General features: G+C 37.9%; 1 protein-coding gene across 1 annotated transcript; it reads right to left on the reverse strand.

The window, feature by feature from the left end:
• Positions 1 to 9,737: 9,737 nt before the first annotated feature.
• Positions 9,738 to 14,475, reverse strand: LOC115960966 (probable NADH dehydrogenase [ubiquinone] 1 alpha subcomplex subunit 12). The gene is made up of 5 exons (XM_031080004.1): positions 14,322 to 14,475; positions 13,717 to 13,743; positions 11,485 to 11,573; positions 10,294 to 10,403; positions 9,738 to 10,217 (listed from the first exon to the last, which is right to left on the reverse strand). Exons 1-5 carry the CDS (start codon positions 14,411 to 14,413, stop codon positions 10,062 to 10,064), a joined length of 474 nt encoding a protein of 157 aa, XP_030935864.1. The 5' UTR covers positions 14,414 to 14,475; the 3' UTR covers positions 9,738 to 10,061.
• Positions 14,476 to 16,705: the final 2,230 nt, after the last annotated feature.

Genomic DNA, 16,705 nt, shown 5'->3' on the forward strand with positions numbered 1-16,705 from the left:
CAAACAAGGACGATGATGATGCCCCCCAAGCTTGAACCTGTTGCTCCTTACCAAAGCTTTTCTTTTCTTTTTTTTCTTTTTATATGTCTTAAAGCTATTGGACACTTGGTATTCGGATGCCCTACCTGTTTTTGGGACTTTTTTGAACAGTTTAGTTTTATATAATATGTCTATTGATTTACCTTTACCTTCCTAGTTGGTTGATATCTTTTGCTTGTGTTTTGTTAGAATTTACTTTTGGATGTTCTTCTCCTCCCTTTGCAGACTTAGAAAAATTTTGTTGGCATATTTTATTTATCCTTGTCCTTTTGTGGACTTATCAGATTTTGCCCCATTTTTTTTGAACGTAAGGTTTGATGCCTTGCAAAAAACCTTTTGTTTGGTCGATGTTTCTGCAGATAATTAGGGTGATATGACTCCGTTTAGGGAATTTAACCGTCTTTTCGTCTAGACAATGTATTTCCTTTTGAGGAACCATATCGTCTTTTTGATCGGGACGATGTACATCCTTTTAGGGGATCTTATCGTCTTTTTTTATTAGGACAATGTATATCCATTTAAGGAATCTTATCATCTTTTTTGTTTAGAACGATGTACATCCATTTAAGGAATCTTATCATCTTTTTCACTTAGGACGATATACATCCATTTAAGGAATCTTATCGTCTTTTTCGTTTAGGATGATGTACATCCATTTAAGGAATCTTATCGGGACGACCGTTTTGGTCTTTTGAGAAAGAAATAATTAGAGCTAGATAATACTTGTGAAATGCTGAATAACAACTTAGGAAATTATGGATAATCACTTATTACATAAACAAAGCACAAAATCAAATTATGTTTTACAATTAGGCTATGACTCCTTTTCGTAATACCTCTTTAGGTGTTCGATATTCCCTGGACGAGGTAGCCCTTTTCCTTCTAAGTCTTCTAGATGGTAACTTCCCTGGCGTGAATAGTGGACGACTCTATAGGGTCCTTCCCAAGTTGGACCTAGTTTGCCTTGCGTTGGATCTTTTGTTGCAGGAGTCACCTTTTGAAGGACAAGATCTCCGATGTTGAATCTTTTCAATTTCACTCTCCAATTGTAGTATTTGGCTATCTTCTGCTAGTACTTGGCCATTCTTTGGGAGGCTTGGTCTCTAACTTCATCCAGACAATCTAGGTTTTGCTTTAGTTGATCGTCATTGTTTTGCTCGTCAAAGAACTCCTTCCTACGGCTAGTGAGCCCTACTTCGACCGGGATGACTGCTTCTGTGCCATACGTCAAGTTGAATGGTGTTTCTCCTGTTGGTGTTCGTGCCATCATCCTGTATGCCCACAGGACACTTGGTAATTCTTCGGGCCATGCTCCCTTTGCCTCCACTAATCAGGACTTAATAATCCTGAACAAGGTCTGGTTGGTTACTTTCATCTATCCATTGGCCTGAGGATGTCCTGGTGATGAGTACTTGTTTTTGATACCTAAGCTCGAGCAAAACGATCTAAACCCCTAATTGTCAAACTAACGACCATTGTCTGAGATGATCGTCCTTGGTATCCTGAACCTGCAAACAATATTTTTCCATACAAAATTTTGTACCTTTGCTTCTGTGATTGTTGCAAGAGCTTCCACTTCGACCCACTTTGTGAAGTAGTCAATTGTGACGAGTAGGAACTTCATTTGTCTATTTCCCTGTGGTAGGGGACCCATAATGTCGATTCCCTATTATGCGAACGGCCAGGGCGAGGAAATGGTCGTCATCTTTTCTCCTGGGACTCGTTGAACATTCCCGTACATTTGGCAACTGTCACATTTCTTCACGAAATCTGCTGCGTCTTGCTACATCGTGGGCCAGAAGTAGCCTGCCCTCATGATCTTCCTGACAAGGGACTTTGCCCCCATGTGATCTCCGCAGACCCCCCCCTCCGGTGTACTTCTTCCAGGACATATCTAGCTTCTTCCTCTTCTATACATCTCAAGTAAGGCTGGGAGTAGCCTCTTTTGTAAAACTCATCATTTAGTACTGTAAATCTAGCAACACGCTTCTGGATCTTCTTGGCTTCTTCAGGGTTTGGTGGTAGTCGTCCATCTCGGAGGAATGACAAAATCGGGCTCGTCCATCCTGAGCGGGTGTGCACAGGGAAAGTTTAAAGTTCCTTGATGCTAGGGGAGTTTTGTTCTTCTAGCCTCCAATCATTTCTCTTATCCTGGTTGTCTACTGAGGCACTTCGTGCTACCTCATCAACTTCTGCATTCTGATCCCGTGGGATCTGAACAAACTCTGCATGATGAAAGGTACTTACCAGCTAGTTCGTCAATTTGAGATATTTCTGCATTCTTGTCTCTTTTGCTTCGAAATCTCCTCTAACTTGCCCTATGACAAGTTGTGTGTCACTCTTGAGCACGATATTTTTAGCTCCAAGTGCCTAAGCTATCCTTAGTCTTGTCAGTAAGGCCTCGTACTCTGCTTCGTTATTAGTTATAGGGAATTTGAGCTAGACCCCATACTTGAGAACATCTTTCTCAGGGGAGGTAATAACAATGCCCGCTCCGTCTCCTTTCTGAGTGAACGATCTGTCAGTGTTTATCATCCAAAGGTCTTCTTGGTCGCCTGTATTCTCGGGGGTGGTGAATTATGCTATGAAATCAGTCAATGCCTGAGCTTTTATGGCTATTCGTGGATGGTATTCTATATCAAACTAGTTGAACTCAATGGCATATTGTACCATTTGTCCTGCATCCTCGGGCTTGTTCATCACTTTTTTGATGGGCTGGTCCGTCATTACTATGATAGAATTAGCTTGGAAGTATGGACGAAATTTTCTTGAAGCCACTATTAGGGCGAATGTGATCTTCTCTATGCACGGATATCGCGCCTCGGCACCTTGGAAAGCCTGGTTGACGTAGTATACAGGGAGTTGCAACCTGTTTTCTTCTCTAATTAATGCTGCGCTGACTGCCGTGACAGATACCGCTAAGTATAAGAATAAGTCTTCGCCTTCTTTGGACGAACTTAAGAGTGGGGGGTTGCTCAGGTGGTGCTTCAACTCTTGAAACACTGTTTCGCATTCCTCCGTCCAAGCAAACAACTTTTTCAAAGTTTTGAAGAATGGAAGGCATTTGTCTATGGCCTTAGAGATGAACCTATTGAGGGCTGCTACTCTTCCTGTGAGAGATTGTACTTCTTTGATCGTCCTTGGTGAGGACATTTCGAGGATAACCTTGACTTTTTCGGAATTTGCTTCAATTCCTCTTTGTGACACCATAAATCTAAGGAATTTCCCTAAGGAAACCCCAAAAGCACATTTGGACGGGTTCAGCTTTATGCTGTACTGTTTGAGTGTGTTGAACGTCTCTTTGAGGTCATCCAAATGATCCTCTTCCTCTTTACTCTTGACGAGCATATTATCAACGTATACCTCCACGTTTCTCCTAATATGTTTCTTGAACATTTGGTTCACCAAGCTTTAATAGGTGGCCTCTGCGTTTTTTAGTCCAAAAGGCATGACCCGATAGCAGTAGAGCTCTTGGCTAGTGACAAAGGCAGTTTTTTCTTGATCTTCTTTAGCTATTTGTATCTGGTTATATCCAGAAAATGCGTCCATAAAAGTGAGAAGTTTATGTCCCGCAGTGGAATCTACCAGCTGATCAATTCTAGGTAAGGGAATACTGTCCTTCGGGCAGGCTTGATTAAGATATGTGAAATCGACACACATTCTCCACTTCCCGTTTGCTTTCTTGACCATGACCACGTTGGTCAACCACTCAAGATATTGGACTTCCCGAATAAAATTTGCAACAAGTAACTTATTTACTTCATCCATTACTGCTTTTTTTCGTTCAGGGGTAAAGACTCTTCTTCTTTGCTAGACAGGCTTCTTCTTTGGGTCAACATTTAGGCGAGGCTGGATGATGCTTGTTGGGATCCCTGGCATATCCTCGTGGCTCCAAGCAAATACATCGAGGTTATCTTTCAGGAAGTTGATGATCCCTTCCTTTATCCTGGGACTTAGATTCATCCCTATTTGGGTCGTTTTCGCTAGACTTCCTTTAACCAACTATATCGTTTCTAACTTCTCAACAATCTTTGGTGTTTTTTCCTCGATTGTTCACGTATGGTTCTCTTTTGAGATCAAGATGGCCTGATAACATTCCCTTGCCAACACCTGGTCTCCTTTTATTTCTCCGACTCCCTGTTCTGTTGGAAATTTTACTTTTAAACAGTACGTGAAAGTAGCAGCTTTCTAGCGGTTGAGGGTAGGTCGTCCTATGATCACATTATAGGACGAGGGTGAGTCTACCAGCAAGAAATTGTGCTTGTTGGTTACCTTGAGGGGGTATGAACCGGCAGTGACTGTTAACGTCACTATCCCCCTGGAGTATACCTTGTCTCAACTGAAACTGATAAGGGGGGACTCGAAAGGACGAAGCCTTTTTGGGTCTAGCTTTAATTATTGGAAGGTGGAAAGGTAGATAATGTCAGCCGAGCTCCCATTGCCTACCAGAACTCTCCTTATATTGAACCCCTCGATCATGACCATAATGACCAGTAGGTCGTCATGAGGTTGCTTTACACCCCTAGCATCTTCTTCTGAGAAATATATGTCTTGGTTTGTTCGTCTTTGCTTTAGAGGAGGTAGGCTGTGAATACTATTTACCTGCCTTTGGTGTGACTTCCTGAGGGATTTAAACGATCCCCCTATAGTTGGTCCCCCTATGGTAGTTTTTATTTCCCCTAGTGCATTCTGTGAACGAGGTGGTGGGCGGTCTTCATTTCTCCGGGAACCCCCGTGCTGATCTTTCTGGCTATATTTGCTGGAATCTTCCCTTTTCACATATTGTTTTAGTTTTCCTTTCTATATAAGTTCTTCAATCTGCTTCTTCAGATCTCTGCAATCCTCTATCGTCCTCCTTTTCCTTCTTCTTTTCCTTGCTTTTTTCTGCTTCATCAATGGCTGCCAGAGCATTTTTAGTGTTCATATACTTCTATGCTTTCAATAATGCCTCAGCCATCGTCTTGAGGGGATTTTTAGCCAAGGAAGCCACAAAATCTCTAGACTTCAACCCTGCCTTGAAGGCCGTAAGCTGCACCTTATTGTCCACCTCGTCTACTTCCAGCATGCCTTGGGTGAAGCATGTTACATAAGACCTCAATGGTTCCTTCTCTCCTTGTTTGATGGTGAGCAAATGGACGGCGGTCCTTTTTGAACGTTGCCCGTCAACAAAATGACGAACAAAGGAACTGTTTAGCTACTCGAAGTTATCAATGGATGACGTTGGCAAATTGTTAAACCACTCCCTGGCTACCCCTTTGAAGGTAGTGGGAAAGGAACGACATAAAATCTCGTTAGGGGGTTGTTGAAGACCCAGGGTTGTCTTGAAGGTATTCAGGTGATCCAGTGGGTCTTTCAGCCCGTCAAAGGGCACTAACTGAGGTAGATGGAACTTGGAGGGCACTGGGCACTCCTGGACGGCCACGGTGAAAGGTGAGTCTGTCTTCCTGACTATCCTTTCCAAGCTCTAGCCTGTCTTCCCTTTGATGGTGTTTCTTAATTTGTCCATCTATTTTCTCATCTCCCTGAGGAGATCTGAGTTTGCCTCCTCTGGAGTGCTGGTTCGTCTCTTGTTACTGTCCTCATCGTCATCCATGTTAACGTCGGTACGGTTGTCTTCCTGTTGCAGTCGCTGCCTCATCTCCTGGTTTTGCCTGGTAAGTTCCTCCACAGTGGCTGCGAGTGACTGAATTTGTAAGGCCAACGCGACAGGATCTAGGTTAGTATTGGATTCCATCTGGACTTGTGAGTTAACTAGAAGAGTACTCTCAAATCATGTGTTGAATAGTAATCGCTTCCCACAGACGGCGCCAAACTGATGATGTCTGAATCGTCAGTCAAGTGTGATTGTCCAGATTGGAGTCGTCCTCAGCCAACTCGACCCTAAAAAATGAATGGAGAAAAAGAAGAAATGTGGGTCACTGGTGTGGTGCCTGCCACAAAGCCTCCGATGCTAAAGTCAGAAAAATTGGCCAAAGAAATGTTAAGAAATCAGTATTCAAGAGCTAGAGTATTACTTTGCTTATGTACCTCTCTTTTGGATTTCATGGCTATATATATACGTGCACACAGGTGCCTCCTTCTAGCTGTTGGTGAAGCCTTGATGGTGACTTTATTCTCTCCTAGTAACGCCTCTGCAAGGCATTAATGGTGGGTTATCCTCCCAACGGTATGAAAGCTGATCAATGCTTTGTAACGGTTCATTGATGAGTGAAGATGAATTTGTTCGTCCTTGTTTGGCGACCATTACTTCCAAGACGAATCTGGGAATCTTCTTTGTCCTTACCTGTGATTACAGACGACGATGATATGATCGGGTCTATCATACTGCATAAAAAGTTTGATCTAAGAAATTATGGTTGAGTCAAGTGATTATATTTTTCTTATACCAAATGACTACCGTTGATTGAAAAATTGGGAAACTGACATAATTCCCTTTTTTTATTGGTCTCAAGTTATATACTATCTTCTCAACAAAAAAGAAAAAGAAAAAAGAGTTAGATAATAAATCTTAGAAAGAGTAGTTTAAAACACTACTCCAATTAAAACTAAATATCTAACTTTGATTTTTTTTTTTTTTTTTTGAGTAAAAACTTTCATTATTTATTGTAACAATAATTTATAATTTTTTATTTAGCATAAATTTGGTCTTAAATAAAGTTTTTTCGTCCTGTAACTTGAAATTATTTTTGTTTATCCATTTTTATTATCAAAATATTATCACACTTTACATTAGGGCTGTCCATCCAGATCCGGAACCCGACCCACCCGTCCCAACCGTCCGATCCGGCCTGATAACCGGCCGACCCGACGCCGGTGACGGTCGGTGGCGGGTCTCTACTCCCTGAACCCGAAAACGGCGGGTCGGTTGGCGGGTTTGAGGCTGAGAAACCGATATTTAACCGACCCGACCGTATCTGACCGGAAAATCGCACCTTTTCTGTCCGATCTGTTGAGATCCGGCCTGAACTCGAAGGAAAATCGTCCATTTTCTGTCCGACCTCGAAGGCTTAGGCGAGATCTCGTCGAGATTCGGCCTGATCTCTTAGAGATATGCCGAGATCTCATCGAGATCCGGCCAAATCTCGCCGAGATCGGCTTGATCTCTTCGAGATCCGCCGAGATCTCGTCAAGGTCCGATCAGGTCTCGCCATATCCGGCGACTTTTGGCAAAATTCGGCAGATATTCACACAACCCGAAACCGACCGAGGACCGATCTGAACCCGGCGAAAATCCGACCACCCGAACCGACTCCGTTCACGGTCGGCGGCGGGTCTAAAAATGGAAAACCCGAAATGATCGGGTCGGTTCCGGGTTGGGCACAAACCCGACCCGGACCGACCCGTGGACAGCCCTACTTTACATAATGATTTCGTAAAGGCATACTAGTTACAAATAAAGCAATGTAAACCTATACTAATATTTCTCAAAAATTTCAGCCAGTTAAAAAAAAAAAAAAAAAAAATCAGATTCTGGTGGAACTTGCAAAGCCTAAAAATTGATTCCTCTTTCTCTCACCATCTCTAGGGGCAAAAGTTGAAAACATGAGTCTCAGGGAAGAGTCTCAATTTTTTTAAATATAAATAAGTGGTGTTTTAGTTTTTTAACATACTATTCCACTTCTTAAATATGATACACTTTGGAAACCCTATGGGGCCAATGGTGCAGTAATCTAGAAGCAATTGTCAAGATCCGTTTGGTACACCCACTCAAATACATATTTTCAGTTTTTAAATAACATTACACATTTTTTTACACATTTTTTCACTCACACATATTTCTACACATGTTTTCAGTTTTTAAGTGTATATACCTAACATCCCATAAGGTTCCAATCCCACCCCAACTATTAATTATAAAATTAAATCTGAAATATCCCCAAAAAAATTCAAAATGTCTCTATGTCTTTGAGTCAACAGTGTACCGAACTGAAATCAAATCTGCTTTGAAAGTTAGCATGGTGTTGCCGCTGGACCTACTTTTTATTTTGTGTTAAAGAGAGATACTTTTGTTGTTTAGTTGATCTTTAAACGTTTCATGTCTCAAGACTCACAAGTCTCAACCCTGTTCGTTTAGTACCAGTTGGACTCAGACAATCGGATGCCCAACAACATACTGTTAAATATAATTGTTAACACCTTACCATTCAACACAATAGTAAACTGGTAAAAAGTATGGTTTGGTAGCCTAATAATATGCAAATGATTTACTTGAGTCTAATTATAGGAAAAGTCCTCTATTTGGGATTTCCAATTAAGGCATGTGTTTTCTTTCGCAAAGAGTGCTTGCTGATATTTTGTTCTTATCCATACTTCTCCCATGAATCTGTGTCTTTGGATTAAGAAAGTTTTTATTTTTCAACATTTTTCCTGGTCTTTAGGCTGTGTTTGGTTTATGTAAAATATTTTCCAGAAATGCTATTTTCAGGAAAGGAAAATATTTTCAAGTGTTTGGTTGCATTTCAAAAAATGCTTTGGAAAATATTTTCAAGTGTTTGGTTGTGTTATTGAAAATAATATAGAAAACACATTTTCTTCTTGTTCCTCACATTTTCTCAGCTGCCAAACAAATATATAATACCATTTCTCGATAGATAAACACAGAAACAAAACCCAACCAAAAAAAATTCATCAAATCCAGTCAAATCCAGTCATATTCATCAAAACCCAACCATTTCTCAATTATGATCTCAATGCGATCGGTGCCGTCTCGATGCGATCTTGGGGTGCGATCTCGGCAAAGTCGAAGGCGTGATCTGGGCTCTGGGTTCGCCGGCAAAGTTGAAGGGTGCGATTCGAAGTTGAAGTCAAACGATGAAGTTGAAGGGTGCAAAGTCGAAGGGCTTTGGGCTCTGGGTTCGATCTCTCTCTAGGTGCGATCTCTCTGGCCGGAGCTTGACTGGCTGGAGGGGTGTGCTCTCTTCCTCTCTCTCTCTCTCTTCTCTCTTTGTCTGTGTTTTCCGGAATCCATTTGAAGGTAAAATAGCAACTGAAATTGATTTCCGGCTTGAGAGGGGAATTTTCAATCAAAGCTGAAATTAATTTCCGTTGACCCTATTTTCCTGTGCTTACCAAACACACATTTTTACGGAAAACCATTTCCGGAAGTGGTTTGAACCAAGACAAACGCAGCCTTAATCTCATTTCATAGTCAAACGAGAAACGAAAGGATTGCATGGCCCATTCCACGTGGGCACTTTCTAGGAGACCCAAAAAGAATCCTGGGCTGGAGTTTTTGTTATCAAGCATTAGGCCATTAACTGATATCCTCATAATACCAAATAATTTGAGTTCAAAAGTTCAAACATCGACTTCAATGAAAGTTTTGACTGAAAGTTTGGCAACCATCATTAAGTTCTACTGAAATTCAATGAACATCCCATTGTTCTGACTAAATAGACCAACAAACATTCGATGCCTCTGTTAAAAAAATAAAAACCCATATCTAGACAGGTGCTGCCTTGACCAAAAAAAAAAAAAAAAACCCATTCCACATATAAACAAACTATCAATCTCATTCAAGATATAACTCATCAATAATTTGATCCGGTATCGGATGGAATTTGGAGCAAATATTAGTATCAACAATTTTGCTGTCAGTTAAATCCTCAACCTCTGCGGTTCAGCCCATGCACTTCCCTTAATGGAGGATCACTTTTGAGAACAATATCATTTGAGTTGACAACAATTTATAGTTAATATTAAACATAAAAAGTCAGTCATCATTGCTCCACAAGGGGGGGAAAGAAAAGTCCAGCAGCCTTACATCAATGATGACCCGATGAGGGATCATAAAATGACGTATTTATATGTACTTTATGCTAATCAATGACATTAGAGAACATTTCACGATAGGTTTCATTAATCAGATGAAAAAGACAAATGATTCACTGTTCTCTTCTGGTGAAACATGTGCCAAAAATTCAAAAGCTTCAAAATGGTACAATACATTTATTCATGAAAATGGGAGACGAATATCTGGAAGATTTTCAAGTTTTACTGGGAAATTTTGTCGAAGGAATAGCTTAGGGCTTGGTGGGTTCCCATGGTTGGTACCTAGTCCAGTCTCTCTGCCCTTTATTAAGGGCATGTCCCTTGGAATGATAGATTAACTCCTCGCCCTCTCCAGAAAAGTTTTCCTTGTGCTCTAACCCATACCTCTTTGGTTTCAGCATCAGAAGCTGAAAAAATGCATTCTTTGTTAACTACATGTTTTCTCAAAATATGGTATCACATAAAGTAAGAAAAAGATCTTGCCTCATCTCCAGTGCGATCAGTTATGACATGGAGCCAACCATGCCATTCTGCTGGCACTTGAGAAGCATTGTAGCGACTCTTCTCTGCATATTCCACCCACCTGTGCCGCCCTACAAACCCCCCAGAAAATCACAAGCTGTAGAAATACATCAAGCAAAAATATAGAAACAATGGTAACCTATAAATGATGGTATCCTCCAAACTTGAGTAAAAAGATACAAAATTTCTAGATTTTACAGCATTAAATTAACTCTTGTTGACAGTGATGGATCTTATGGATTAAGGCATGATTTAATTGGATTATGCTGAACTACAGAGCACTACTCAAGTTTACAGGCAACCAATACCTAACCAAGCAGTTTTTTCTTCTTTTCTTTAAAAGAGATCAAAAAAGGTTTAGTCTTAAAAGAACACTGGGAAAGCAAAGTGTCCATGCTGATGAAAGAGGTGTTGCCATTAGAATAATGATGCAAATACGGCACTATTATAAAGCTACAAACATCTTGAACTGGCCATAGAAATCCCACCGTATTTCGATAGATGAATAGCACATAATAACCAGCATATTCCCACCGAACAGGAAGAAAATCAAATTTCCATCATAATACAGGAATAAGGGAAGACAAAAAAATTTTGAAAAAAGAAAAAGAAAGCTATCAACTTCGTGTGCTTCTAACACCAAAGCATAGAGATCATGGGCTCTTCTGGGCCCATATTCTAACATCAAAACATGCTTGTGCATAGATGGACAATCAATTAGATCATTTGGACACCCCATTAAAACAATATCCACATTTTTTTTCTTCTTTCTTTTTATTCTATCTTCTGAAACAACATTCTTGGAATCTACCTGGCCACATGCATCATGGTTATTTTAAAACTCCACGACATTATGAAGACTCAAATATTCATCATCATCATTCAAAAACTAAATGGCCTCATTTTTAAATGACTTCCAAACACCCCGAATAACACTATGAAAGAATCCATGTCCAAGGCATAGCCAAATACAGTGTAACCATTCTCATGCAAGAGAAGGGGAAAAAAACTTTTTCTTGTTCTGCTCGAATTTAAATCAGCAACAAATAATAAAATTATAAAATGCAAGGATCTTTCTTGCATTTGAGCTCCACATAATGCCATTGCAATGGTAAGTAAGCATATAGCTGAAACACAGAGAGAAACACTAACCAGACTGAAGGTTACGGTTCTCATAATACTTGTTACCAAATTTATCAATACCCACAAGATTCCCCTTTAAATTGTGGATCTTGGTCTGCCTGAATCAGCCAAACAAAAACACATTAGAACTGCTGAATAAAAAGACAGATTTTGTAATACAATTATATCATTTGACATATGAAGATTGAGGAAGCAGGCAATATAGAGATATCATTTAGTTAGAGACAATAACTGATAAATGCCTGCTCAGAGTTCATATGGAGATATAAATAAATAAATAAATAAATAAATGAAAGTGTAAGAAATATGAACATAAAATTATCAAAAGATAAAGCACAAATGTAAAAGTAGGCATATATAGATGCTGACATGAGTACATGTCTGACAATGTGTCAAACACCTATGAAATCCTTTCATAAAATGAACAAGATGCTATTGCCTACCTATTAAACGGGACACAGTGTGGATAGAAGAATCTTAAGGAAAAAATAGCATGGGATTGGGATTCTTACGTCCTTTGGAAACCTAAAAATATTGGATCATATGTGTAGGGTTGAAGACAATTATCAAAAACAAGGTTTTATCATCAACATATATGTCAAAACTCCAGTTACAAGAACTTTGCCTAAGTTAGAATAAGATGTAAATTTCAGTATGGCAACTAATTTCCAAAAGGCGATAATAGATGCTCTTCACTGAGATGCTTTCTCTCTTCTTCTTTCCCCCCCCCCAAAAAATCTTGGTTTAAGCTTAAATTAGTGGTGAAGAAAAATTGCACATCTTTTTTCTCTGATATGTTAAAAACATCAACATCAACAAGTTCAACCAGTATAACTAGTAATTCAGGAACATATTCAGTTCTCTAATTCAACCTTATAAATTCACTCCAGAATACTCTCAAGGGAGTCTATTTCTGATCAATCAAATTTTCATAGAGGAAGGACACAAATTTACCCACAAGGATGGGAGGCCAGTCATGGTGATCCAACCTAGACATGACCATAGTAACCTTTACCCACTGAGGAATCAGTGCTCGAGGGCCTATGGGCACCTTATAAATGTCAATGAAAGGGTAAGGAAGGGTGGCCAGTAGTGGTGATCCAACCTACTTCTGGAATATTATCTTCATTTGATCGGTTCAAAATTGGGAATTAGAGTCTGCTGCCTCCTTTATGGACTTACTGTATTCTGGTGTGTGGAAAGGAGAAGGTGCAGATGAGATGTGGTGGAAGCTGGCTTCTTGGGGAATTTTTTTTGTGAGAACTTACTATAAAGTTCTACAATCCCCGTCCCAGGTGTCTTTTTCCTGGAAGATTGTGTGGAGCTCCAAAGTGCCTTCAAAGATCAATTTCTTTGTTTGGACAGCAGTGTTGGGGAGAATCTTGACAATTTGAGGAATCGTCGGCTGGTCGTTATTGATTGGTGTTGTAAGTGTAAGAAGGCAGGGGAGTCTATAAATCATTTACTCTTGCATTGCCCGATAGCTTGAGAGCTGTGGAATATGGTGTTTACACTTTTCGGGTTATCTTGGGCCATGCCCAATTATGTAGTGGAGCTCCTAGCTAGCTGGCCAGGCAAGTTTAGTAAAAATAGAAAGGGGGCGATTTGGAATATGATCCCTCGTTGTCTGATGTGTGGTAGTTTGAGGGAGAGGAATGCGCTGACATTTGAAGGAACCGAGAGGTCAATTCAAGACTTAAAGATGTCTTTCATCCAAACCTTGTTTGGGCAGACAAATGCTTCGGGGAATTTTCTTTTTTGTTCTTTCTCTGATTTGCTTGATAAATGTAGTCTTCATATTTCTTAGTTCCGTTTTTGTTCTTTTGCCTACCTTAGTACACGTCCTGTGTGCAAGTGTATTACTTATCAAAAATAAATGTCAATGAAAGGGAGGAAATTTGTAAAATGATTATTCAAAGGAAGCAAAATACTACCAGTTTCTTACCCGGCAGCTTGGAATGTTTTCTGCTTTCCTTAAGAGTATTAAACTGACCCATAATACTCCCCCCTCAATGTTCATTACTTTAGATAACACAACATCATTGAAAACTATATGCAAAGAAAATTCAATTGATGGGTCTCCTATTCGCCAAACCCATATATCTAGCAATACTAATAATATCAACAAAGTGCACAGAGAGATAAACTCCAAAAACAATTCAATTATGTCACCATGTTCATTCCTAAATCCTTTAAATAGTCAACAAAATTTGTAAAGTATTAAGCATTAATTTGACTTACAAAAGGTTCCCATCAGAAAGGCATTTCCTGTAAAATGAAAAAAAGAAGAAAGCAGTCAGTACAGCTCAAAGATTTAAAAAAAAAAAAAAACTACATGGAAACCCATCAAAGTGAGAGCCAAACTAATTAATTCAACACACATTTCGCCGAAGCAAGTGCCGAACACGATTTGCTAATCAATTTTATTGATCCTTCAAGTGAATTCTTATTTACAAACAAATAAAGATAACCATAGCCATTCGGATAGTCTCTGTTTGGCTGCTCCTACAATTGACATGAATTCCAGGAACTGAAATGAAATGCTTAGCCCTATAATTCCCAACAAAAATGTTATACAATGTATCAAATATTAGTTTCATTTCCTTTCCTACATTTTCTCAGCAACCAAGCATCGTATAAGACAGATATGAAACTCGATAATTTTTTTTTTTTTTTTAATTTCTTATATTCGATCCGTTCCGCTAGCTCAAAAAATGGAAAGTAGAGAAAGCTGAGGAAGATTGAGATCTTTCACATATTGGGAAAAAAAAAAAATAATACAGAAATGAGAGATTGAGGTGAAATAGGAATAGGAAAAGAGAGAGAGAATCGAGTGAGGAATTTACACGTAGCCTTCGTCCTTGAGCTCTCTGTAGAAGCCACGGAGGCCTTTCTCTTTGATCGACTGCAACACGTACTTCACCACCTTCGATGCCATCTCTCTCTCTCTCTCTGTCCAGTCTACTCCCTCGTTCTCTCTATCTATCTCTCTATTTAATGGAGTATTTTGTTTTCCTTATTTTGTGTTTGGATTAACTTAATTATCATGATTTTATTTTGTTAAGAAAAATAATAATTATTAAATAATGTAGAAATAGGCTACCAAAAAAAAAAAAAAAAGCCTAAAATGTAAAATTTATCTTCTATGTTTTACCAAAATTTATTTTAGTTTTCTAACTTTTAAATTTATTCAATTAAGGTATTTTCATCAACTTTTGTTATATGATAAGGTTAATTTTCCAATTTTTTTAATTTTTCTTCAAATTTTTTAAATTAAAAAAATTCAATTAATGATTGAAAAGTATCCAAATTCTCTTTTTTCAATAAATTTTAACAAAAATTTATGAAAATGTTTTAATTGAATAAATTTTAAATTTGGAGGATTGAAATTAAAGAAAACACAATTAAATGACTGAAATGGATTTTGAAGAAATTTAAGGTCAATTTTGCATTTTATCCTTTAAAAAATTATGTACTAATAGAAACAAAATTAATTAATTAAACACAAACAAAATCGATTATATGTTAAAACTTAATAAACCATTTACAATCTCTAACCAATTTTTCAATATATTTTTAGGTAAAAATGTTATTTCCTTTTTTTATGTAAACCTAGTTAACCTATTTGTTTACTTTTATCTATTCTCAAAAAAAAAAAAAAAAAAACACTGAACTAACTAAATGCAGATAAATCGGTTTTTTTTTTTCTTCCTTTTATTATAGGGTGCATTTAGGTTTCATATACTATCTATAATATAATAAAGCTAGACTTTTCAAAAATATATGCGTTAAATTAGTTTTTTTTATAATTATTTTAATTTTATTCTCCAACTATAGACTTAAGTTTAATTTTGTCCTCTAAATATCAATTGAATTAATTTAGTCGCTTAACTTTAAAAATTAAATTTGTAGGTATGATAGGCCTAGTAATGTGTATCTGTATATATGTTGGGCCGGGGGTTCAATTTGAGGATTTCTTGTAATCTGAGGATGGGTAAACATTGTCATAGAAGTCCGCATTAGTGAATGAAGACATGGGTCTGATCATGAGGGCCCAGGAAGGTGGTCCGAGGAGGAATGTTTCCTCGGCTAAGCAAAGCAGAGGTCAAAAGGTGTGGTTTGCCATCCAAAGCAACACTTCGGGAGATTCTATTGATAATGATACACATCATGGAAGCACAGGATAAAAGGGGAACTATGAAATATCTAAAAGAAAGCTGCTACCACAGTATTGAATGCTCTGTAACTAACCTTCTGGCCGCATTAATGTAGAAGTGATAACTGAATAGTAATTTTCAGCCTTATAGCTACTCCCAGATACTTCAGGATTGTGCCGAGAACGATTTTTTTGGACAAAACTTGTTTATCTTTTCTTTTAGGTGATCTCAACCCACAATAATTGTTGTCCAATTCATTAGAACCTAGTTTTCTAACTTACTCTTTACAAATTCATTATATTGGACTTTTTGGGCCCAAATCCTTTTAATTTTTGGGCTTAGGACTCAAATTAGGTCCTTATAAAATTAATTTAGTCATAGAATTACTTTATCATTATAATATTAATTATTTTATGAATGACTGAAATGAAAAGTTAATTAGTCATCTAATAAAATTAAAAGAGTAAATTTTTTTTTCTTTTTACCTAATTGGTCGGGTTTTTAACTTTTCATCTTGGGCTTCCAAATGGAATAGAATCCCTATTCCCCAATAATATAATTAATTAATTATTGAATTATTTTATAAAAAAGGCCGCTTAAAACCTCAATAAAAAGAACCATATCATATAAAGTACACATGGTTTAATCTATCACAAGAATAAAAGTGTAGGTTTTGTTAGTGAAAAGTTATTTGAAACATAACAATATATATATATATATAAAGGTTGGGTTATTGCCAAGTACTATCAAAGATTTTCAAAAATGATAAAATTTAGGTACAGTACCTTAAATATTGTTCCTTAGGTTCCCTTCTTAAAATTCAGCCATATGACTACTTAACTAAAAAATACATTTTCATCTCATGAGGAAAAATCCACATGACAGAATCTTAAAAGGGAAACCTAATGAACAATAAATGATGTAACTAAGTCTTGCTATTTCAAAAATATCTACTTTGTCCTCTAAGCACACAACAATGTTTAAAAGTTTAATTTCTCCTCAAAGACTTTTTCTACTCTCTTCTATGGTTGTTATCTATCTTCTATTTACTATCCAAGTACTCATTCGTGTTA

This window comes from Quercus lobata, chromosome 9 (genome assembly GCF_001633185.2).
Source record: "Quercus lobata isolate SW786 chromosome 9, ValleyOak3.0 Primary Assembly, whole genome shotgun sequence".
Taxonomy (NCBI): Eukaryota; Viridiplantae; Streptophyta; class Magnoliopsida; order Fagales; family Fagaceae; genus Quercus; species Quercus lobata.

What these genes read in the sequence shown, in the direction of transcription:
- LOC115960966 (XM_031080004.1), bottom strand. Translation starts at nt 14,413, where the DNA reads ATGGCATCGAAGGTGGTGAAGTACGTGTTGCAGTCGATCAAAGAGAAA. An exon ending in CTTTCTGATGGGAACCTTTT is followed by an intron (nt 11,574 to 13,716) that starts GTAAGTCAAATT and finishes TGGCTGATTCAG; the next exon opens with GCAGACCAAGATCCACAATT. An exon ending in GAACCGTAACCTTCAGTCTG is followed by an intron (nt 10,404 to 11,484) that starts GTTAGTGTTTCT and finishes GGGGGTTTGTAG; the next exon opens with GGCGGCACAGGTGGGTGGAA.